General features: G+C 44.8%; 2 protein-coding genes and 1 pseudogene across 2 annotated transcripts in view; 2 read left to right on the forward strand and 1 right to left on the reverse strand.

Moving 5' to 3' along the window:
- The first annotated feature begins 11,882 nt into the window (after positions 1–11,882).
- Positions 11,883–16,299, forward strand: LOC120033573 (neutral cholesterol ester hydrolase 1-like). The gene is made up of 6 exons (XM_038979978.1): positions 11,883–12,252; positions 12,982–13,225; positions 14,013–14,082; positions 14,362–14,533; positions 14,607–14,746; positions 14,854–16,299. Exons 1-6 carry the CDS (start codon positions 12,112–12,114, stop codon positions 15,338–15,340), a joined length of 1,254 nt encoding a protein of 417 aa, XP_038835906.1. The 5' UTR covers positions 11,883–12,111; the 3' UTR covers positions 15,341–16,299.
- A 639-nt stretch (positions 16,300–16,938) lies between these two features.
- Positions 16,939–20,144, forward strand: LOC120033364 (annotated as a pseudogene).
- A 1,596-nt stretch (positions 20,145–21,740) lies between these two features.
- Positions 21,741–23,897, reverse strand: part of LOC120033439 (cohesin subunit SA-1) — a 34,358-nt gene continuing 32,201 nt past the window's right edge. Inside the window, exons 23-26 of the mRNA XM_038979798.1 lie at positions 23,759–23,869; positions 23,565–23,679; positions 23,363–23,443; positions 21,741–23,244 (exon numbers count right to left, since the gene is read on the reverse strand). Of these exons, the coding sequence (XP_038835726.1) occupies positions 23,221–23,244; positions 23,363–23,443; positions 23,565–23,679; positions 23,759–23,869 (331 nt within the window). The 3' untranslated portion in view covers positions 21,741–23,220. The remainder of the gene's footprint in view (positions 23,245–23,362; positions 23,444–23,564; positions 23,680–23,758; positions 23,870–23,897) is intronic.

Raw genomic sequence — 23,897 nt, forward strand, 5'->3', positions numbered from 1 at the left:
ACAGGCTCACAATGTCTGTTGCTATGGGAACCAGTGAGGTATACACCTCTGTTACTATAGAAACCAGGGACCTCAAAGTTATATTCATATATAAGCCAACAACTATATATCAACACACATCTCTGATACACACGCACACATCTAATACACACACACACACACACACACACACTCACACACACACACATACACCTTAGATCCTTCTCCAAATCCCTACTGGAATGTGGCTCCTATAACCACATCAGTGGTCACAAGGCGCATCACATCACATAAAGGGTGTGTGTATGTCAGCATGTGTGTGTGTGTGATGTTAATGCGTGTGTATGGACAGTAACATGGTCTTCCCACGCTGCAGTAAAAATAAACATGTGTGTGTGTGATGTTACTGTCCATACACACACATGTTTATTTTTACTGCAGCGTGGGAAGACCATGTTACTGTCCATACACACGTATTAACATCACACACACACACATGTTTATTTTTACTGCAGCGTGGGAAGACCATGTTACTGTCCATACACACGCATTAACATCACACACACACACACACTGACATACACACACCCTTTATGTGATGTGATGCGCCTTGTGACCACTGATGTGGTTATAGGAGCCACATTCCAGTAGGGATTTGGAGAAGGATCTAAGGTGTGTGTGTGTGTGTGTGTGTGTGTGTGTGTGTGTGTGTGTGTGTGTGTGTGTGTGTGTGTGTGTGTGTGTGTGTGTGTGTGTGTGTGTGTGTGTGTGTGTGTGTGTGTGTGTGTGTGTGGGTGTGTGGACAGTAACATGGTCTTCACACTGCAGTACAAATAAACATGTGGGTGTGTGGACAGTAACATGGTCTTCACACTGCAGTACAAATAAACATGTGGGTGTGTGGACAGTAACATGGTCTTCACACTGCAGTACAAATAAACTTTGACGCTCAATTGGGGAAGCCAGTCTGACTTCAGAAGACTAGAGGAGATTTCAACACAAGTAACAGAAGTGGTTCAGTGAGCGATGGTTGCGTGATAACCTTGCCTGACACCTGAGGACTTGTGTAAGCTCCTGCTGAAAGCAACAGATGCCAGAAATACAGCGTCACTCACACAAACATGCAGATGGGCAAGGACATCCAGGTCACACACACACACATCTCGTTCTCTCTCTCCATCCTTTTTCTCTCACTCTATCTATCTATCTGTCTCCCTAATTAGTTTGTTAGTTAATTTGTGATTTAGTTTGTTACATTAGTTCACTGCTTATCCTTATTGACTGACTTAGGTAACATTGCTGTACCTGAACATTTATACCAATAAAGTTGAGTTGAATTGAACTGAGGATATTTCTGCTTCCTTAGCCCCAACAACAGCTGCCTCTCACCAGCTAACAGCTGGGGGGGAGGGGAATGAGCGTGAGGGAGAGGGAGAGAGAGAGAGAGAGAGAGGGTGTGAAACTAGATATAACAGCCTACCTGTGGGCTTTGGTTTGTGGGGTGCTTAACTGCAGGGGTATCGTTTGTATTTGTTTACAAAAGTAGTGCACTGGGCCTTTAATAGTACTAGTGGACGAATATAGACATCTGTAGCTTGGGCCACAACAAAAAAAATCAGCATCTCTGCTTTAGCAAAAAAGGTAGTTGTATAATTAAGAACAGTATCTTATAGGTTTTAATAGTTGGAATTGTAAGAGTTGTTGCCCTGTCCCTGTCCCTGTCCCTGTCCCTGTCCCTGTCCCTTACTCTGTGATTGTTATTCTAATGGGATCCAGAAAGAACCAACATTTACATCAAAAGGTGCAAAGTTATGGGCAAAGACACAAAACATCCACATCAAATTAAATATTTTTCTTGATCAAATAACACAACCACTTTTTGCGCTTAAAAATGTACCATCCTTACAAAGCACTTAAAGTAAACGTACTTTACATCTAGGTTTTATACTTGTACCTTCAAATTTAACAAGGCAAGTCAGTTAAGATCAAATTCTTATTTACAACAACAGCCTACTGGGAAACAATGGGTTAACTGCCTTGTTCACGAGCAGAAAAACTGATTTTAACTTTGTCAGCTCAGGGATTTGATCCAGCAACCTTTTGGTTACAGGCCCAGTGCTCTAACCACTAGGCTACCTGCCACCCCAAAGAAAGACTATGAAGAAGTTTGTCCCGTGTGGCTCAGTTGGTAGAGCATGGCGCTTGCAACGCCAGGGTTGTGGGTTCGTTTCCCACGGGGGGCCAGTACAAAAAAGTATGAATGTATGTACTTGTAAGTCGCTCTGGATAAGAGCGTCTGCTAAATGACTTAAATGTAAATGTAAGAAAAACACTGCAGAATACAGTAATTGAGTACATTGAGACATCAAGTGGTTTGTGACGATGTGATTATGTGGCTCAGTTGGTAGTGCGTGGTGCTTGCCAATGCTAGGGTTATGGGTTTGATTCCCATGGGGGACCAGTATGAAAATATATGCACTCCCTACTGGAAATTGCTCTGGATAAGAGCGTCTACTGGAAAGTCATTAATAGCTAGACCATTTCAGTTTTCATAAATAAATTGCATTTGCAAAGTATACTGAACAAAAATATCGACGCCACATGTAAAGTGTTGGTTTCATGAGAAGAAATAGAAGATCCCAGAAATGTTCCATCTGCACTATAAGCCTGTTTTGCTCAAATTCCGTCCACAAATTTGTTTACATCCCTGTTAGTTATCATTTCTCTTTTGCCAAGATAATCCATCCCCCTGACAGGTGTGGCATATCAATAAGCTGGGGACAATAAAAGGCAACACTAAAGTGTCCGGTTTTGTCACACAACGCAATGCCACAGATATCTGAAGTTTTGAGGGAGCGTGCAATTGGCATGCTGACTGCAGGAATGTCCACCAGAGCTGTTGCCAGAGAATGTAATGTAAATATCTCTACCATAAGCCGCCTCACACGTCATTTTAGAGAATTTGACAGTACGTCCAACCGGCCTCACCACAGCAGACCACATGTAACCACACCAGCCCAGGACCTCCACATCCGGCTTCTTCACATGCGGGATCGTCTGAGACCATTTCTGTCTGTATTAAAGCCCTTTTGTGGGGAAAAACACATTTTGATTTGCCTGGGCCAGGTCCACCCATGGCTACACCCCTGCCCAGTCATGTGAAATCCATAGATTAGGGGCTAATTTATTTATTTCAATTGACTGATTCCTTTATATGAACTGTAACTCAGTAAAATCGTTGAAATTGTTGCATGTTGCATTTATATATATTTTCTGTATATTTCAAGAAACATACTGTACCAGTCAAATGTTTGGCCACACCTACTGTGGCTGCTTTGCGTGATGTATTGTTGTCTCTACCTTCTTGCCCTTTTTGCTGTTGTCTGTGCCCAATAATGTTTGTACAATGTTTTGTGCTGCTACCATGTTGTTGTCATGTTGTGTTGCTACCATGCTGTGTTGTCATGTGTTGCTGCCTTGCTATGTTGTTGTCTTTGGTCTCTCTTCATGTAGTGTTGTGTTGTCTCTCTTGTCGTGATGTGTGTTTTGTCCTATATTTATTTGTTATTTTATTTTCATTTTTATTTTTTAATCCCAGCCCCTGTCCCCGCAGGAGGTCTTTTGCCTTTTGGTAGGCCGTCATTGTAAATAAGAATTTGTTCTTAACTGACTTGCCTAGTTAAATAAAAATTTAAATAAATACTAATTCCAGGTTTTTTCTTTCTTTATACTATTTTCTACATTGTAGAATAACAGTGAAGACATCAAAACCATGAAATAACACATATGGAATAATGTAGTAACCAAAAAAGTGTTAAACAAATCAAAATGTATTTATATTTGAGATTTTTCAAAGTAGCCACCCTTTGCCTTGATGACAGCTTTGCACGCTCTTGGCATTCTCTCAACCAGCTTCATGAGGTAGTCACCTGGAATGCATTTCAATTAACAGGTGTGCCTTGTTAAAAGTTCATTTGTGGAATTTCTTTCCTTCTTAATGCGTTTGAGCCAATCAGTTGTGTTGTGACAAGGTAGGGTTGGTATACAGAAGATTGCCCTATTTGGTAAAAGACCAAGTCCATATTATGGCAAGAACATCTCAAATAAGCAAAGAGAAATGACAGTCCATCATTACTTTAAGACATGAAGGTCAGTCAAAACGGAAAATGTCAAGAAACGTTTCTTCAAGTGTAGTCGCAAAAACCATCAAGCGCTATGATGCAACTGTCTCTCATGAGGACCATCACAGGAAAGGAAGACCCAGAGTTACCTCTGCTGCAGAGGATACGTTCATTAGAGTTACCAGCGTCAGAAATTGCAGCCCAAATAAATACTTCACAGAGTTCAAGTAACAGACACATCTCAACATCAACTGTCCCAGAGGAGACTGCGTGAATCAGGCCTTCATAGTCGAATTGCTGCAAAGAAACCACGACTAAAAGACACCAATAATAAGAAGAGACTTGCTTGGGCCAAGAAACACGAGCAATGGACATTAGACCGGTGGAAATCTGTCCTTTGGTCTGATGAGTCCATATTTGAGATATTTGGTGCCAACCGCCGTGTCTTTGTGAGACGCAGAGTATGTGAATGGATGAGCTCCGCATCTGTGGTTCTCACCGTGAAGCATGAAGGAGGAGGTGTGATGGTGTGGGGGTGCTTTACTGGTGATGCTGTCAGTGATTTATTTAGAATTCAAGGCACACTTAACCAGCATGGCTACCACATAATTCTGCAGCGATACGCCATCCCATCTGGTTTGCGCTTAGTGGGACATATCATTTGTTTTTCAAAAGGTCAATGACCACCTCCGGGTTGTATAAGGGCTATTTGACCAAGAAGGAGAGAGATGGAGTGCTGCATCAGATGACCTGGCCTCCACAATCACCTGACCTCAACCCAATTGAGATGGTTTGGGATGAGTTGGACATCAGAGTGAAGGAAAAGCAGCCAACAAGTGCTCAGCATGTGTGGGAACTTCTTCAAGACTGTTGTAAAAGCATTCCAGGTGAAGCTGGTTAGGAGAATGCCAAGAGTGTGCAAATCTGTCATCAAGGCAAAGGGTGGCTACTTTGAAGAATCTCAAATATATAATATATTTTGATTTGTTTAACACTTTATTGGTTACTACATGATTCCATGTGTGTTATGTCATAGTTTTGATGTCTTCACTATTAATCTACAATGTAGAAAATAGTATAAATAAAGAAAAACCCTTGAATGAGTAGGTTTGTCCAAACTTTTGACTAGTACTGTATATCAAGAGTTATTAGATTAACTGTTTTGTACAGATAATTATCAGACTCAAGTTAGAAATGCTGGTAAACACTCAAATACATAATTTTTTTTTGATTCCACAAAAGTAGTGCTCTGGCCCTTTACTAGTCCTGTATTAGCAGACCGATTCAGCACGGGCAGAAAATAAAATCGCAGCACCCCCACCCCCAAACGACTTCCCACAGCTATGGGGGGAACGAGGGAACAGAACATAAGGATCACATCAATGAGCAGAGAGGCTCATGGGAGAAAAATGGGGCGTCGGCTATGGTGAGAAGAAGTGAGAAGTCAAGACAGACAAAAGAAGATGTGTGTGTGTGTGTGAGTTTGTGTGTGTGTGTGTGTGTGTGTGTGTGTGTGTGTGTGTGTGTGTGTGTGTGTGTGTGTGTGTGTGTGTGTGTGTGTGTGTGTGTGTGTGTGTGTGTGTGTTTGTGTGACCACCAATAGAACAGTAGAAGACAGCCCTCTTTGTGTTCCAAAGTTCAGGGCTAAGATTCTGACTCATAGAAAGCAGTTCTCTGACCTCTGACCCTTGACGGCTAACCCAAACCTCTCTCTTCCAGCCTGATTTCTATCCTAATAGCCTGCCCTATTCCCTCCCTACCCCTTCCCTCTGGCCCTAACCCTCTTATGTTTGAAAGTCTGTAAATGTGGAAGAAATATAATGGAAGCCTTACATTATCACTACACTGTTTGGAAGTTTGAGTAGATTTTTTTTCAATGTTTGAATGTTGACTCAGATTTGCCAACAGGTGTGTGGATGAGCGTGGCTTTCTCCTTCTGCCCCAAGCACATTATTACACGATCATTACAGAGTTATACTGTAGTAATCAGTGTGTGTGTGTGTGTGTGTGTGTGTGTGTGTGTGTGTGTGTGTGTGTGTGTGTGTGTGTGTGTGTGTGTGTGTGTGTGTGTGTGTGTGTGTGTGTGTGTGTGTGTGTGTAGACGGTGATGTCACCCATGTCTTCCAGATGGCTGTCGAGACTCGAGACACACACATTTTCTCCCCTGGACAAATTTAGCAAATCCACTCAATTCCCTCTCCCCATTTTCCCTTCCTCCCCTTCTTTCATTCCCTCCTCCCTCTCTTGTTCTGTCGTGTCTTGGTATTGGGTGGGTGTGTGTGAGGCACTGGGGGCATACTGACTGCCTCTGGCTGACTGGAATTACAGTAAATAAGTTAACATGAGTAAATTACACGTTTTTCCATTTTAGCATTTCTCTCTGTCACACACACACACTGAGGTGGTGGATACAGTAATCTAGCAGGAATAAATGCATGAGACAGAAATGCGTTTCCATTCCAGTCAGCCTCTGGCTCACAACTCAACACTTTGGTCCGCCACAGAAGACAGAGAAGCTAGCCTCCGGGTTGGGAACAAGACACACACACACACACACACACACACACACACACACACACACACACACACACACACACACACACACACACACACACACACACACACACACACACACACACACACACACACACACACACACACACACACACACACACACACACAGAATACTGAGAAGCTAGTTTCCAGTGGTTGAGGAAGAGACACATACATAAACACACACGAGGGGGAGTGAGCAAGTTCACACTCCTGGGAGAGAAAGAAAACACACCCATCTTCCATAATCTGACACGGTCTAGTGCTGCTGGTCTACACACACACACACACACACACACACACACACACACACACACACACACACACACACACACACACACACACACACACACACACACACACACACACACACACACACACACACAGTTGTGTTTTGGATAATGAGGGGGAGAGTTCTGATCTAAAATTCTAATTTTGCTGTTTGTTTACGTTTCCAGGAGAGTGTCCAGGGGATGAGATACAGCGTGGGAAGAGAGAGAGAGAGAGAGAGAGAGAGAGAGAGAGAGAGAGAGAGAGAAAGAAAGGAGGGAGGGAGGGATAGAATTGCGGGACAGAGACCATTAAAATACTACTAGGGAGGGTATAGTTCTGGTCGAATGAAATCAAAGTTTATTGGTCGCATACACAGATTTGCAGGTGTTATAGCAGGTGCAGTGAAATCCTTATGTTTCTATCTCCAACAGGGCAGTAGAAAGTTTCACAAATACAATACAAATATACAAATAATAAATACATTGAAACAAGAAATCAAGAAATGACAGAATGGGTCCAATCAGCAACCCAGAATAGATATATTACAGTGAGCATGTGTGAGAATCCATAATATAAATATGTGGTGTGTATAGACAGTATATCATTTGTAAAGACAATGGTATGTACGGTAGGAGGTATATTAGGCTAGGTATATTACAGTAGATACATACACGGTGAGTAAACAACAGTATATAAACAGAATATGAGGGGGACAGCGTTCAATGACTCTATCTATATACATGAGGCATTAGTCTCAAGGTGCAGGGCAGAGCACCAGGCAGGTAGCCGGCTAGAGACAGTGTCTAAGGTGCAGGCCAGGGTACCTGCTAGTGATGTCTGTTCAGCAGTCTGATGACCTGGAGATATAAGCTTTTTTTCATCTGGTCAGGACTCAGGACTCATGGTCAGGAAAACCCCAAGCTGTAGCTGTCTTGTGGTTCAGTGGCTGAACATTCTTCTGGCCACTGACGACCCTTGCTGTCCTAATATGAAACCTAAATGTGTCAGTACAGACCACACCATGTTTTAATTCTGAGACCAATAGCGCCACCTACTGGTCATGCTAGTCAACTGCAGTCGCGACCGAAAAACTAAGTTTCCCATCCTTTAATTCGCTGTAGGCTCTCACACACTGGGGTAGTTAATTAAGGGATTTGGGAGTGAGGTGTTGTTAGCTTTATGATTCAGACTTTTCCAGCATTACAGTACCAGTCAAAAATTTGGACACACCTACTCATTCAAGGGGTTTTCTTTATTTGTACTATTTTATACATTGTAGAATAATAGTGAAGACATCAAAACTATGAAATAACACATGTGGAATCATGTAGTAACCAAAAAAGTGTTAAACAAATCAAAATGTATTTTATATTTGAGATTCTTCAATGTAGCCACCCTTTGCCTTGATGACAGCTTTGCACACTCTTGGCATTCTCTCAACCAGCTTCATGAGGAAGTCAACCTGGAATAAATTTAAATTAACAGGTGTGCCTTGTTAAGAGTTTATTTGTGGAATTTCTTTCCTTCTTTGAGACAAGCAGTTGTGTTGTGAAAAGGTAGGGTTTGTATACAGAAGATAGCCCTATTTGGTAAAAGACCAAGTCCATACTATGGTAAGAACAGCTCAAATAAGCAAAGAGAAATGGCAGTCCATCATTACTTTAAGACATGAATGTCAGTCAAAACGGAAAATTTCAAGAAACGTTTCTTCAAGTGTAGTCTCAAAAACCATCAAGCGCTATGATGAAACTGGCTCTCATGAGGACCGCCACAGGAAAGGAAGACCCAGAGTTACCTCTGCTGCAGAGAGGTAGTTCATCAGAGTTAACTGCACCTCAGATTGCAGCCCAAATAAATGCTTCACAGAGTTCAAGTAACAGACACATCTCAACATCAACTGTTCAGAGAAGACTGCATGAATCAGGCCTTCATGGTTGAATTGCTGCAAAGAAACCACCACTAAAGGACACCAATAAGAAGAAGACACTTGCTTGGGCCAAGAATCATGAGCAATGGACATTAGACTGTTGAAAATCTGTCCTTTGGTCTGATGAGTCCATATTTGCGATTTTTGGTTCCAACCACCGTGTCTTTGTGATACACTGAGTAGGTGAACGGATGATCTATGCATGTGTGGTTCTCACTATGAAGCACGGAGGAGGAGGTGTGATGGCGTGGGGGTGCTTTGCTGGTGACTGTCTGTGATTTACTTAGAATTCACAGGCACACTTAACCAGCATGGCTACCACAGAATTCTGCAGCGATACGCCATCCCATCTGGTTTGCGCTTAGTGGGACATCATTTGTTTTTCAACAGGACAATGACCCAAAACACACATCCAGGCTGTGTAACGGCTATTTGACCAAGAAGGACAGAGATGGTGCTGCAACAGATGACCTGGCCTCCACAATCACCCGACCTTAACCTAATTGAGATGGTTTGGGATGAGTTGTACCGCAGAGTGAAGGAAAAGCAGCCAACAAGTGCTCAGCATATGTGGGAACTCCTTCAAGACTGTTGGAAAAGCATTCCTCATGAAGCTGGTTGAGAGAATGCCAAGAGTGTGCAAAGCTGTCATCAAGGGAAAGGGTGGCTACTTTGAAGAATCTAAAATGTAAAATATGTTTTGGTTTGTTCATCCCTTTTTTGGTACATGATTCCATAAGTGTTTTTTCATAGTTTATACAAATAAATACAAATAAAAGTAACAAATAATTAAAGAGCAGCAGTAAAATAACAATAGCAAGACTATAAACAGGGGGTACCGGTTCAGAGTCAATGTGCGGGGGCACCGGTTAGTCAAGGTAAATGAGGTAGTATGTACATGTAGGTAGAGTTATTAAAATTACTATGCATAGATAATAAACAGAGAGTAGCGGCAGCGTAAAAGAGAGACGGGGGGGGGGGGCAATGCAAATAATCTGGGTAGCCAATTGATTAGATGTTCAGGAGTATTGTGGCTTGGGGGTAGAAGCTGTTTAGAAGCCTCTTGTACCTAAACTTGGCGCTCTGGTACCACCCGCCTTGCAGTAGTGTAGAGAACAGTCTATGACTAGGGTGGCTGGAGTCTTTGACCATTTTTAGGGCCTTCTTCTGACACCGCCTGGTATAGAGGTCCTGGATGGCAGGAAGCTTGGCCCCAGTGATGTACTGGGCCATACGCACTACCCTCTGTAGTGCCTTGTGGTGGAGGCCGAGCAGTTGCCATAGCGGGCAGTGATACAACCAGTCAGGATGCTCTTGATGGTGCAGCTGTAGAACCTTTTGAGGATCTGAGGACCCATGCCAAATCTTTTCAGTCTCTCTTCACGACTGTCTTGGTGTGCTTGGACCATGTTAGTTCGTTGGTGATGTGGACACCAAAGAACTTGAAGCTCTCAACCCGCTCCGCTACAGCCCCGTCAATGACAATGGAGGCGTGCTCGGTCCACCTTTTCCTGTAGTCCACAATCATCTCCTTTGTCTTGATCACGTTGAGGGAGAGATTGTTGTCCTTGTACCACACAGTCAGGTCTCTGACCTTCTCCCTATAGGCTGTCTCATCGTTGTCGGTGAACAGGCCTACCACTGTTGTGTCATCAGCAAACTTAATAATGGTGTTGGAGTCGTGCCTCGCCGTGCAGTCATGAGTGAACAGGGAGTACAGGAGGGAACTGAGCACGCACCCCTGAGGGGCCCCTGTGATGAGGATCAGCATGGCAGATGTGTTGTTACCTACCCTTACCACCTGGGGGCGGCCCATCAGGAAGTCCAGGATCCAGTTGCAGAGGGAGGTGTTTAGCCCCAGGGTCCTTAGCTTAGTGATGAGCTTTGAGGGCACTATGGTGTTGAACACTGAGCTGTAGTCAATGAATAGCATTTTCACATAGTAGTTCCTTTTGTCCAGGTGTGAAAGGGCAGTGTGGAGTGCAATAGAGATTGCATCATCTGTGAATCTGTTGGTGCGGTATGCAAATTGGAGTGGGACTAGGCTTTCTGGGATAATGGTGTTGATGTGAGCCATGACCAGCCTTTCAAAGCATTTAGTGTTCTTGGGCACAGGGACTATGGTGGTCTGCTTGAAACATGTTGGTATTACAGACTCAGACAGGGAGAGGTTGAAAATGTCAGTGAAGGCACTTGCCAGTTGGTCAGCGCATGCTCAGAGTACACGTTCTGGTAATCCGTCTGGCTTTGTGGCCTTGTGGATGTCGACCTGTTTAAAGGTCTTACTCACATAGGCTGCTCCAGAGAGCATGATCACACAGTCGTCCAGAACAGCTGATGCTCTCGTGCATGTTTCAGTGTTACTTGCCTCGAAGTGAGCATAGCACTTATTTAGCTTGTCTGGTAGGCTCGTGTCACTGGGCAGGTCTCCGCTGTGCTTCCCTTTGTATTCTGTAATCGTTTGCAAACCCTGCCACATCGACGAGCGTCTGGGGGGAGTGTAGTACGATTCAACGCTTTGCCTGTTTGATGGTTCTTCGGCGGGTATAGCGAGATTTCCCTGAACTAATAACAGTTGGTTTTATTTATGAAAGTCCTTAGCGGTGGAAACTATTTACCTTTTAATCAAGTCATTTTTTCACACATAATAATATGAAATCATAGAAAATAGCCCAAGTTCAAAAACAGAAAAGGAATGAGGTCCCTGAACCAATCAAAGTTGGTTGAATTCATGCAAGTGATTTGGTGTGGAAGCTACTGAAGTTTTAAACAAGTATAGTCATAGATTGGACGGGCGATGTCCCTGAACCAGTTGTTTTTCTTCATCCTATTTATTCAGTCCTATGGGGTGGAAGTATTTACGTTTTTTGGAAGTATTTACCTGTAAAGTGAATGAAAATGAATTGATAAAGTAAAAAAAAAGCTCAGGAAATTGCAGTGGATTCGAGAGCGATGTCAGGTTATTTGGAAACTATTGACACGTTTCATTACCATGCAAAAGTAGGCGTAGCAGTTTTAAGACGTTACCGCTAAGCGGAGGGGAGTAACGTTTTAGCTTAGAAAATACGACACCGAATATGCAAAAATAAGGGGTGTAACTTTTTCGATATCGTCAACTGGTTCAGAATATGTAATTTATATAATTCTTACACGTTCCGTTTAAGAGGTATTAACGAGAGAAGTCGGAATCTTTAATATAAAGCTAACTACGTCTCATGTTAGGGAGATAGCTAACATTAGTAATACTGGTGTTTAAAGATGAAGTTGTCTTCTGTTGTCGTAACATTGATATTAACGGTGGGTGTTTCTTATTACATCTATACACCGTTACCTGCTGCCATCGAGGAGCCTTTGAAACTGATGCTGCTGGACACCTTATTCCGTGCTATGGTGCAAGTGGTAAGAAACAAGAAGAATAGCTATAAGCGAAACCATACTTTACATTGCATTAGCTTGACAGTTCTTTATATTAACGAGTAGTAGGCAATGCTTTCTCTATCCCTCGACCTATGTATCGCATTCAGGTGTAGCAGGTTTAGGCCTATTGGTTTAAGACACTGAGTTTGGAGGCTATACTAGCTAGATAGCTTATAATGCAGCTAACAAGTAGAACATGTGAACTGATTTGGTGATCTAAGTAAAACAATGCTTTACTGTGCTTTCTCCAGCCCTTGTGTGAAATCATATGTGGATAATTGATTTGAACCAGCTAAATACAGCACAAGCTCTTTTACAGTGTTTGTGTGTGTGTGTGTGTGTGTGTGTGTGTGTGTGTGTGTGTGTGTGTGTGTGTGGCCCTTCACCTAGATTTCACACAGTCGTGGTGTAAGTAGATTGCTAAAAGTGTCCTCTGGGAGCCCTATCCTGGTCAAGGATCTGTGCTGTCTTGCCAACTCTTATGGTGGTCATTGCCAAGGGTGTGACATTGACCATAGGAGTTGGTAGGACAGAACAAACACTCACTCTCAAGTCAAAGCCCTAGCCCCTAGAACAGGGTTAGCATACTAAACTACCAGGGATACTCCAGCTCTCTGACCTCATTCAAATGCCTCTCTCTCACTCTCTCTCTCTCTTGCCCTCTCTATTTCTCCCCCTATCTCTCTGTCCTTCTCTCCCCCTCTCCCCCAGGGTGACCTGTGCCAGTGTCTGGGTCTCAGTCACCACATCACAGTGATTCGGGGGGCCATATCGGGGCTGGAGTCCTTGGGGGAGATGGCGGGAGGGCAGGGAGGCGGGGTGAGGGTAAGTGACGTGGACTTTGACAGAGTCCCGGTGCGCGTGTACGAGCCCCCTGCCGCGGGGGGAGGAGAGGGGGGTCTGAGGAGGGCTGTGATGTTCTACCATGGAGGAGGATGGGCCCTGGGGGCCACCAGTAAGTGTGTGTGTTTACCAGCATAAACATATCTAGTTCATGATGTAACACTAATGTAACAACCTTCTCACTGTCTTCCTTCTCTCCTTCTCTACTCCCCCCACCTCTCTCCTTCTCTACTCCCCCCACCTCTCTCCTTCTCTACTCCCCCCACCTCTCTCCTTCTCTACTCCCCCCACCTCTCTCCTTCTCTACTCCCCCCACCTCTCTCCTTCTCTACTCCCCCCACCTCTCTCCTTCTCTCCTCCCCCACCTCTCTCCTTCTCTACTCCCCCCACCTCTCTCCTTCTCTACTCCCCCCACCTCTCTCCTTCTCTACTCCCCCCACCTCTCTCTCTTTCTTTCCTTCTCTACTCCCCCCACCTCTCTCCTTCTCTACTCCCCCCACCTCTCTCCTTCTCTACTCCCCCCACCTCTCTCCTTCTCTACTCCCCCCACCTCTCTCTCTTTCTTTCCTTCTCTACTCCCCCCACCTCTCTCCTTCTCTCCTCCCCCCACCTCTCTCCTTTTCTACTCCCCCCACCTCTCTCTTTCTCTCCTTCTCTACTCCCCCCACCTCTCTCCTTTTCTACTCCCCCCACCTCTCTCTTTCTCTCCTTCTCTACTCACCCCACCTCTCTCTCTTTCTCTCCTTCTCTACTCCCCCCACCTCTCTCTCTTTCTCTCCTTCTCTACTCACCCCACCTCTCTCTCTTTCTCTCCTTCTCTACTCCCCCCACCTCTCTCTCTTTCTCTCCTTCTCTGCTCCCCCACCTCTCTCTTCCCCCTCTCCCTGTCTTCCTCTCAGAGATGGGGAGCTATGATGTCTTGTGTAGGCAGATGTCTGATGAGCTGAATGCAGTGGTTGTGTCTGTTGAGTAAGTGTGTCTCCTCTTTTCACACTGTATTAGCTTCAGTTCCACACACACACAGACACACACACACAGACACACACACACACACACACACACACACACACACACACACACACACACACACACACACACACACACACACACACACACACACACACACACACACACACACTCAATATGAAAGTCTTGGGTTATTATAACGCCATAGTAACAAGTTAAGGTTTGGACAAAATTGTTATAAGGATAAAAAAGTGGTTTTCGTAACTTTTACCGTGTGTGTAGGTATCGTCTGGCTCCAGAAGTGCATTTCCCTGTGCAGTATGAGGACTGTCTGGCTGCGGCCAAGCACTTCCTGGAGCCGGGCATTCTGGGAAAGTTGTCTGTGGATCCACAGCGTGTTGCCGTGTCAGGCGACAGCGCTGGAGGAAACCTGGCTGCAGCCGTCGCACAGCAGGTACACACAAACACACACACACACACACACACGTCTACACAGACACACTAACACACTCTCCCTGTCTTCACAGATCTCGGTAGATGACAGTGTGAGTGTGAAGTTCAGTGTTCAGGCATTAATCTACCCAGTCCTCCAGGGTCTAGACCTCAACACTCCATCCCACCAACAGAACCACAACATACCCATCCTACACCGCTTTATAATGGCCAGGTACACACACGTACATGTTCACACACACTGGTGCACATCTGCATACACACACACACACAGTCACACACACACCTGTGTTAGTAACCCTCCTCTCTCTTTGTCTGTAGATTCTGGCTGCTCTACCTGGGGGTTGATACCTCTCTCTATCCCCTCCTCTTGTCCCCCTCCTTCCTCCATCATCCCTCCATCCCTCCCTCCGTCCGCTCCCATCTCAACTGGACCACCCTTCTGCCGGCCAAACACATTAAGCATTACAAGCCTGTTGGCATGGAGATGGGGTCACAGGAGGTCACGGGGCAGGAGGGCAATCTTCTCCCGGGGTTGCTGGATGTCCGAGCGGCGCCGCTGCTGGCGGAGCAGGGGGTTCTGGGTAGAACGCCGCGAGCTTACATTCTAACGTGTGAGTACGATGTGCTCAGAGACGATGGGTTGATGTACACCAGGAAGCTACAGGACGCAGGCGTCACGGTTTCCAGCCATCACTATGACGACGGTTTCCACGGCGCCTTGAGTTTTGCACACTGGCCATTTTTCTTTGATGTGGGGAAAAGAATGATCAGAGGATACATGGACTGGCTGCAGGAAAACCTCTAGTGTGTGTGTGTGTGTGTGTGTGTGTGTGTGTGTGTGTGTGTGTGTGTGTGTGTGTGTGTGTGTGTGTGTGTGTGTGTGTGTGTGTGTGTGTCTATGAAACTGCAAACCCAAAGCCATCTGTCAGTCAGAATTTCAGACCAATGTTCAGGATAGACAAGCAGATGTTTTAAGGCTTTTAAACTGGGTTCAACCTGATTGTTGACCTGGGATAGAATGTCTCTCTTACTGGGTTAAACTGGAACAAACTGGGTTGGACTGGTGTTTGAAACTGTTTTAGAATGTAAGAATATAACAGAGACACCGTTCCCTGATTTGTAGCTGTTTGCACTCTGGGGTGTGTGTGTGTGTGTGTGTGTAGCAATATGTTTGGTTCCGTTAAACACACACACGTCATCCTATCCCAGCTCTGCTCACCTGACCTGAACAATAGACATGCTATGTTTTAAACGTGCAGTCTGTTATCTCTGTCATAGAGATCACTAATACACTAAAATAAACATCCCATCTAAGCCAATCAATGCGCAGTGTTAGAATGTAGTAATCTGGGTAATCTGATAACAGTCCTAGTTTTAGACTAGATTAGGTTAAATTATGTTATGTGCACAACTGGTTTATACATCAATGCAATCTATAAAGAATTGTGCCTCGATGGAAAAACAATGAAGACTCAAAAGGTAGGGTCATACAACAGGATCCCCTGGTGCTGTAAAAAGCAATAACAAAACTTGATAAATAAGTATGTTCTTTAGACAAGGTATTGAGTGAGGACTTCATCTACAACCTGAATGTATTTACACACTTTTCATCTGACAACGCTGTGAGAGCTTGATTTTTTCCCACTGAACAGAATGATCTCTGTTGTCCCCAGTAACTGCTGCTGGGTGTCAGTACTTTATGTACAATTATGATTGTAATGGTTGATTGATGTTTAACCCTCCAATAAATATGAATCAGTTTGAGTGTTTCTCTTGTTTTATACTGTAGGCCTACAGTGTTACACACACACACAGCCATATTGATCAGTTTGAGTGTTTCTCTTGTTTTATACTGTAGGCCTACAGTGTTACACACACACACAGCCATATTGATCAGTTTGAGTGTTTCTCTTGTTTTATACTGTAGGCCTACAGTGTTACACACACACACAGCCAGGACAATATAGACTCTGAGTTTCAAAACGATTTCAACATATAGATGAGTGCTGCATGTATAATGCATGATACATTTAGTATGTTGCTTTTTCTACCAATCCAATGATGTTAGCTCTACAACAGTGCTTAGGAAAGGAGCTGTGGCTAGGAGGGAAGGGGCAAAGGGCGTCTGTCACACCGACCAATCACAGAGATGCCAAACCAATTTTCTGGGGAGTGTAGTTTGTATTTCCATGACATTCGGACCAAACATGAAGCTACAACCCCTCAAGGTTGACCTATCATACACGGTTCTAAATATGTTGACAAGTCAAGTCAATCCCCCTCCAGATCTACCTCGTTTTTGACTGGCCATTCAAAAAAAGAACGTCTGGTGATTGGCTCAATCGCGCGTCACTTTCCTACAGTGCCCACCCACCCTGGCACGTCACTCAGACAGCAATGGCGGCCTTCGCTGTAGCACGGAGCAGCTGTGGGCTGCTTTCCAGACTAAAAGCTTATTTTAAAACATTCGGGCAGGTAAAACATGGCGTGGCTTCGGCAGCGGTTGTACAGTCCCAGCTGCAGCAGCAGGCGCGGCGGTGGTATTCGGTTAGTCATCTCTCTGTTCAGGAGAGGATAGACAGAAAGAGGAATGCTGCTCTGATCGGAGGAGGTCAGAAGAGAATTGACGCGCAACACAAAAGGGTAAATAATCTGTGCATGCGCAAATATCTGTCAGTTTGGTGTATTTAATCTGTTTGCCTGTCTGTCGGTCCGTTTAACGTTTTGTCTGTGTAATGATCTTCTCCTCGGGGGAAGCTGACAGCCAGAGAGAGAGTTGAGCTCCTGTTGGATAAAGACTCGTTTGTAGAGTATGACATGTTTGTGGAACATCGCTGCTCTGACTTCGGCATGGAAGAGGACCACAACAAGGTAACACGTCACAACAGAGGTTCCTACATTTTATCCAGCCTATGGACAAAATGGAATAAACTGATTCATTTTTAAAATGTTGATCCAGTCATCAATATGGTTTCAGTTTCCCTCTCCCTCTAGTTCGCAGGGGACAGTGTGGTGACTGGACAGGGGAGGATCAACGGAAGGCTGGTGTATGTCTTCAGTCAGGTACACACACACACACACACACACACACACACACACACACACACACACACACACACACACACACACACACACACACACACACACACACATCAAAGTAGTTACCATTTATTTTCACAATAAATGTCTCTTGCTCTCTCTTAGGACTTCACAGTATTTGGAGGCAGTCTGTCTGGGGCTCACGCACAGAAGATCTGTAAAGGTAGGAGGACGGGCTCACTCTCCAGGGCCTGGTGGCTTCTCATTCATTACTTCTAGTCACATCCCTGTATGTCTGTAGATCATGGACCAGGCTATGATGGTGGGTGCTCCAGTCATTGGTCCGAACGACTCTGGCGAAGCCAGGATCCAGGAGGGGGTGGAGTCACTGGCTGGATATGCCGACATCTTCCTGGTAAGGGGGCGGGGCTTGATTAGACTGGTTACTGGGATGAGGATGACAACCAAGAAATGACATCGCTTCTAAAATGTACTCTCTCTCCCGGTCTCTTTGTCTCTGTAGAGGAATGTGATGGCGTCAGGTGTGGTTCCTCAGATCTCTCTGATCATGGGTCCCTGTGCTGGAGGAGCTGTCTACTCTCCTGCCCTGACCGACTTCACCTTTATGGTCAAGGTAAGACACACACGGTATAGGAGAACCACAGGACCCTTCCTGCATAGATGCACTGTACAATTAATACAACTAACATGGGTTACATCCAGATATTTGTGTGTGTGTGTGTGTGTGTGTGTGTGTGTGTGTGTGTGTGTGTGTGTGTGTGTGTGTGTGTGTGTGTGGGACACCTCATACCTGTTCATCACAGGTCCTGACGTAGTGAAGTCTGTCACCAATGAAGACGTCACTCAGGAGGAACTGGGAGGAGCTAAAACACACACGCTCACCGTGTGTTTGACAACGACATCGATGCTCTGCTCAACCTCCGAAACTTCAACTTCCTTCCCCTTAGCAACCAGGACCCCGCCCCCGTTACCGAGTGCCACGACCCCAGGTACCCAACCACAGAACTCGTCTGACGGACTAGCCAATCACAGAACTGAACATGACATTTGGGATTTTCCTGAAATGTAATCCATAGGATGGGCCTTTGGAGGATGTTTGATCTCATCCCTCTCCTCCTACAGTGATAGACTGGTTCCTGGTCTGGACACCATCGTTCCCTTTGAGACCACTAAAGCCTACGACATGCTGGACATCATCCAGGGGGTACGACACACACACACACAGCCTGCTGTCTATTGATCTGTGGTTTTAACTTCAGATTGTGGACGAGAGGGAGTTCTTTGAGATCATGCCTAACTACGCTAAAAACATCGTAGTGGGATTTGCTCGCATGAACGGACGAACTGTTGGAATTGTAGGGAATCAACCTAAAGTAGCGTCTGGTGAGTAGAAGAGTCGGAGGGATTAGTGATGATGATGATGGTTATGACGATGATGACGGTAGTGATGATGCTTCTCCTGTGTGTGTGCAGGTTGTCTGGACATTAACTCATCAGTGGAGGGAGCTCGCTTCGTTCGTTTCTGCGACGCTTTCAACATCCCCATCCTCACCTTCGTGGACGTGCCCGGCTTCCTGCCAGGTAGTACGCAAGTCTGACTTTCCTCATGAGCAATTGGCACGTCAACAAGTAAATGTCTCACTTGACAGCTTTCACATAAATTGTGAAACCGTCTTACTGCGATCAACTGTCATTTTTTTAATCAAAACAAGTTAAGATTTTTTCAAACCAGAGAATTCCACCTTCCTCGCCGTTTCTCTCAGGTACGTCTCAGGAGTATGGCGGTATCATCCGACACGGGGCCAAGCTACTGTTTGCCTTTGCTGAGGCCACCGTCCCCAAGATCACCATCATCACTTGGAAGGCCTACGGAGGAGCGTATGACGTCATGAGTTCCAAGCACCTGAGAGGAGATGTGAACTACGCCTGGCCGTCTGCAGAGGTGGCCGTGATGGGAGCCAAGGTAACACAACACACACACCTTCTACACAAGACCAAGGTAACGCACACACATCCTTATAGCCATGGCAACATTCACAATGTCAAAATGAAAAAGTCAGTGCTCACTTTAAAACATTCCCAACATGTCTGCCTCTCTAACATGTGTTCCCAGGGTCCTGTACAGATCATCTTCAGAGGGAAATCCAACCAGGCAGAGCAGGAGGCTGAATACGTAGAGAAGTTCGCCAACCCTTTCCCTGCTGCTGTCAGAGGTACACACACACACCATCCATTCCAACAAACCTTACACCCACTCCCCCATCGTAACCGTGTGTGTTTCAGGGTTCGTGAATGACATCATCGTGCCGTCGACCACCCGGAAGAGGATCTGTAGGGATCTGTAGGTTCTGGCCTCCAAGAAACAGACCAACCCCTGGAAGAAACACGCCAACATCCCACTCTAACACACAAACACCTTCGACCACGCGACCTGTCTGTCTCCAAGCCCATCACTCCAACCCTGTTCCTGGAGAGATACCGTCCTGTAGGTTAACTCCAACCCTGTTCCTGGAGAGATACCGTCCTGTAGGGTAACTCCAACCCTGTTCCTGGAGAGATACCATCCTGTAGGTTAACTCCAACCCTGTTCCTGGAGAGATACCGTCCTGTAGGGTAACTCCAACCCTGTTCCTGGAGAGATACCGTCCTGTAGGTTAACTCCAACCCTGTTCCTGGAGAGATACCGTCCTGTAGGTTAACTCCAACCCTGTTCCTGGAGAGATACCATCCTGTAGGTTAACTCCAACCCTGTTCCTGGAGAGATACCGCCCTGTAGGTTTTCGCTCAAACCCCAATCTAGCCACCTGATTCTAGTAATTAGCTGGTTGATAAACAATCAGGTTAGTTACAACTGGGGTTGGATCAAAAACCTACAGGACGGTATCTCTCCAGGAACAGGGTTGGAGAGCCCTGGATTAGATCCACTTATCTGTCCCTAACCCTGTGGGACTTGTTAGGAAGAATCAGCTGTTTTATATCTCCTTAAATTAACACACCTGCCGTGAATCTATAGACTAGTTTGTTAAATAAAATGGTAAAGACAAATGTCTTTGTCCGTGTGTGAGACAGAACTTTATATCCTAATGACAGTTTGAACATGTGTGTGTGATAAAGGGTTTGTGTAATAATCAGCCAAGCACCCTCACTCATCCTAGTCACCAATGCTGGAAAAAGTACCCAAATGTCATACTTGACTAAAAGTAAAGATGCCTCAATAGAAAATGACTCAAGTAAAAGTGAAATTCACCCAGTAAATGTCTAAAAGTATGTAATTGCTAAAATATACTTAAGTATCAAAAGTAAAAGTCTAACTTGCAAACTAGATGTTACCATTTTGTTTTTTCATATACGGGTATCCAGGGGCACACCAACTCTGACATTTACAAACGAAGCATGTGTTTAGTGAGTCTTCCAGATCAGAGGCAGTAGGGATGACCAGGGATGTTCTCTTGACAAGTTTGAGAATTGGACAATTTTCCTGTCTTGCTAAGCATCGGAAATGTAATGAGTACTTTGGGTGTCAGGGAAAAGTACATTATTTTCTTTAGGAATGTAGAAAGTGATATATAAAAGAGTAAAGTACAGATACTCTGTTGCTCGGTCTTCCCCCTCTGGAGTCAAATAGAATGGAGTCTTTTATATAATACACACAGTGCGTTTGGAAAGTGTTCAGACCCCTTGACTTCCACATTGTTAAGTTACTGTCTTGGAGCTCTACGGATAAGTCCTTTGAACTCACGGCTTGATTTTTGCTCTGACATACTGTGGGACCTTATATAGACAGGTGTGTGCCTTTCCAAATCATGTCCAATCAATTGAATTTAGCACAGGTGGACTCCAAGTTGTGGAAAAATCTCAAGGATGATCAATGGAAACAGGATGCACCGGAGCTCAATTTGAGAGTATCATAGCAAAGAGTCTGAATACTTATGTAAATTATATGTATTTTTATATAAGTGCAAAAATGTCAACCTGTTTTCACTTTGTCATTATGGGGTATTGAGAGAAACATTTAATGAAGTTTAGAATAAGGCTGTAAAGTAACAAAATGTGGGAAAAGTCAAGGGGTCTGAATACTTTCCGTAGGCACTGTATGGAGTCTATTCTTAGAACCGGTCCAATCCAGCAAAACACACAATCCAGAATTAGATTACAGATTTTATTTATTTAAAAAAAGATAAGATCAACAAGTTCACAGGAAGAAAAAAAACAGTAATTTAGAAGGTTAAAGGGCAGGTGATGCCATCGCTACAGAAAGAACCAATCATCTCTGATATTTACAGAAGGGCAGCTTAACCAGCCAGCAAAACAATAGGGGTGGGTCAAAGTGATAAGTCAACCAATCAACTGTTATGTGTAACTACAGCCACATCATAAGACTAGAGGGGTATTCTCTGCTGGTCTCCACCTTCATATGCACTGATCTGAAAAGAGGACAGCTGAAATGAATATGGTAGAAGGCTACTGGATATTAGAGGTTACCTGTCCAGGTCTTCCTCATCAGTGCAGATGGAGAGGAAGTCACTTTAGACTATTGAGCCTGCACAACATCTACGGTCGCACTGGACACACCCTTATATGGCGCTTAACAGGCTGGGTATCCATGGCAACAGCCTGAGCAGTAGGGACTAATCAGATATAAGCATTTAGGCAACCGTTTGGCAACAAACAAGATACTTTTTCAGAAAGATAACTGTACAAATATCGGACCAAAAAACTTAAAACTCACTTGATTTAAAACTTTGTACTAAAGCTACTGAAATTCAAAATATATTTATTTTTAAAACGTTTTTAAAAAGCCGTGATTCCACCGTGGGTGTGTGTCTGGAGCTGAGGGGGAGGGGCTTGGGATTTGGCTATGACGTCACAGCCTCGTATGGCCAATGAGAACTCTTCTAGTTCTGTCCCATTGGTTGCTGTTTGGTGCATTTGCCAATAAAACTAAATACAGGATATTCTCAACACTATCAAAGGGGAAGAGAGAATAAAGAGGAACGAGACAGGAGTGAGAGAGTAAAGATAAGAAATAAAAGATTAAAGAATTATCACATTTAATATCAAGTTCCATCTGGGGGGGTGGGAGGACTATACATGATGTCGGAAGTGGAACAAAACAACCATACAACTGTGTGGCATGGGGGACTGTATAGCCGGGCGCACAGGGCCATGAGTACCACAGAGCTAGCGGAGAGATTAGCCAGAACGCTAACAATAACAGGAAGTTAAAACAAGTCAGTGGGAACAAACAAGGGCCGAAAGTTTACAATATTTTTAAAGAAATGTTGAACAATGTTTTGTCCGATATTCTGTCCGGTTTGTAGCCAACACACCCACACGTCCACTGAACAATATAAGATCTTCTCTATGTACGATAGATACTCTGTACGATATTTTGTCCTCAGGGTTGAGCGGGATCCTTCGGCCGGCCAGTGAGTGGTTCTCTGGAAGCGAGCCACATCCTCCACTGGGATCCACACACACACAAAGCCGTCAACTGGCTGATCAGAGTTCGTCTGGGTGTTCGAGTGTGTGTGATAAAAGTTCTGACAGACAGTCTGATGTTTGATTGACAGCTCATCCTGTAGAAGGCCCCTCCCCCTTCCAGGAAGGACTGGGAACACTGGATCAGAACATGGGTATGGTGAAACCCTGGGATAATGGACAAAAGAGACGTATTTAAATGACAGATATCATCATGGATCATGTTTTAGATGTCTTTGGGTCACACTGGTTTACCACTGCAAGGCTGTGTGTGTGTTCTGCTTACCGACTCGTCCTCGATCATGGCTGCTGAGTCGAAGAAGTCTGGTCTGAGCTCCGCCCTCTCACGCCTGTTCCTGGAGGGAGGCTGGAACGATAGAACGCGAGAATCAACGAATGAAGCGATACACACTGGACGAATTACACAACAGAATCAAACATGACAGACAGGAAGTGATGTCACAGCGACAGGAAGTGACGTCACTGACCAGGTCGATGACCATGGTGTCTTCGAACTCCTCGTTCATGTCCTCCAGTTGACCTCGCGATGACATCATGACGTCTTCAAAGATTGGCTCTGCGTCATCCTCCATCAGACCACGACTAGAGAGAGAGGGGTTGGGGGGGTCAGTACATACACACACACTAGACACACACACTAGACACACACACAAACACGTACACAGTTTGTCTGACAGTCTGGTTGCGGGCCTTCATGTAGTTCATGGCTGTTCTATCCTTCCTGCTGTCCTCCATCTTCTGTTGGCCTAGCCAAGACATCTGCATCTGGGGACTGCAGAGGAGAGGGTTACACACACTTA

The sequence above is a fragment of the Salvelinus namaycush genome, chromosome 40 (assembly GCF_016432855.1).
Source record: "Salvelinus namaycush isolate Seneca chromosome 40, SaNama_1.0, whole genome shotgun sequence".
NCBI lineage: Eukaryota > Metazoa > Chordata > Actinopteri > Salmoniformes > Salmonidae > Salvelinus > Salvelinus namaycush.

Excerpts from the sequence above, each read along its gene's own strand:
- LOC120033573 (XM_038979978.1), top strand. The coding sequence starts at position 12,112 with ATGAAGTTGTCTTCTGTTGTCGTAACATTGATATTAACGGTGGGTGTT. Across the intron at positions 13,226-14,012 it reads ATGGGCCCTGGGGGCCACCA|AGATGGGGAGCTATGATGTC; the intron begins GTAAGTGTGTGT and ends TCTTCCTCTCAG. Across the intron at positions 14,083-14,361 it reads GCAGTGGTTGTGTCTGTTGA|GTATCGTCTGGCTCCAGAAG; the intron begins GTAAGTGTGTCT and ends CCGTGTGTGTAG.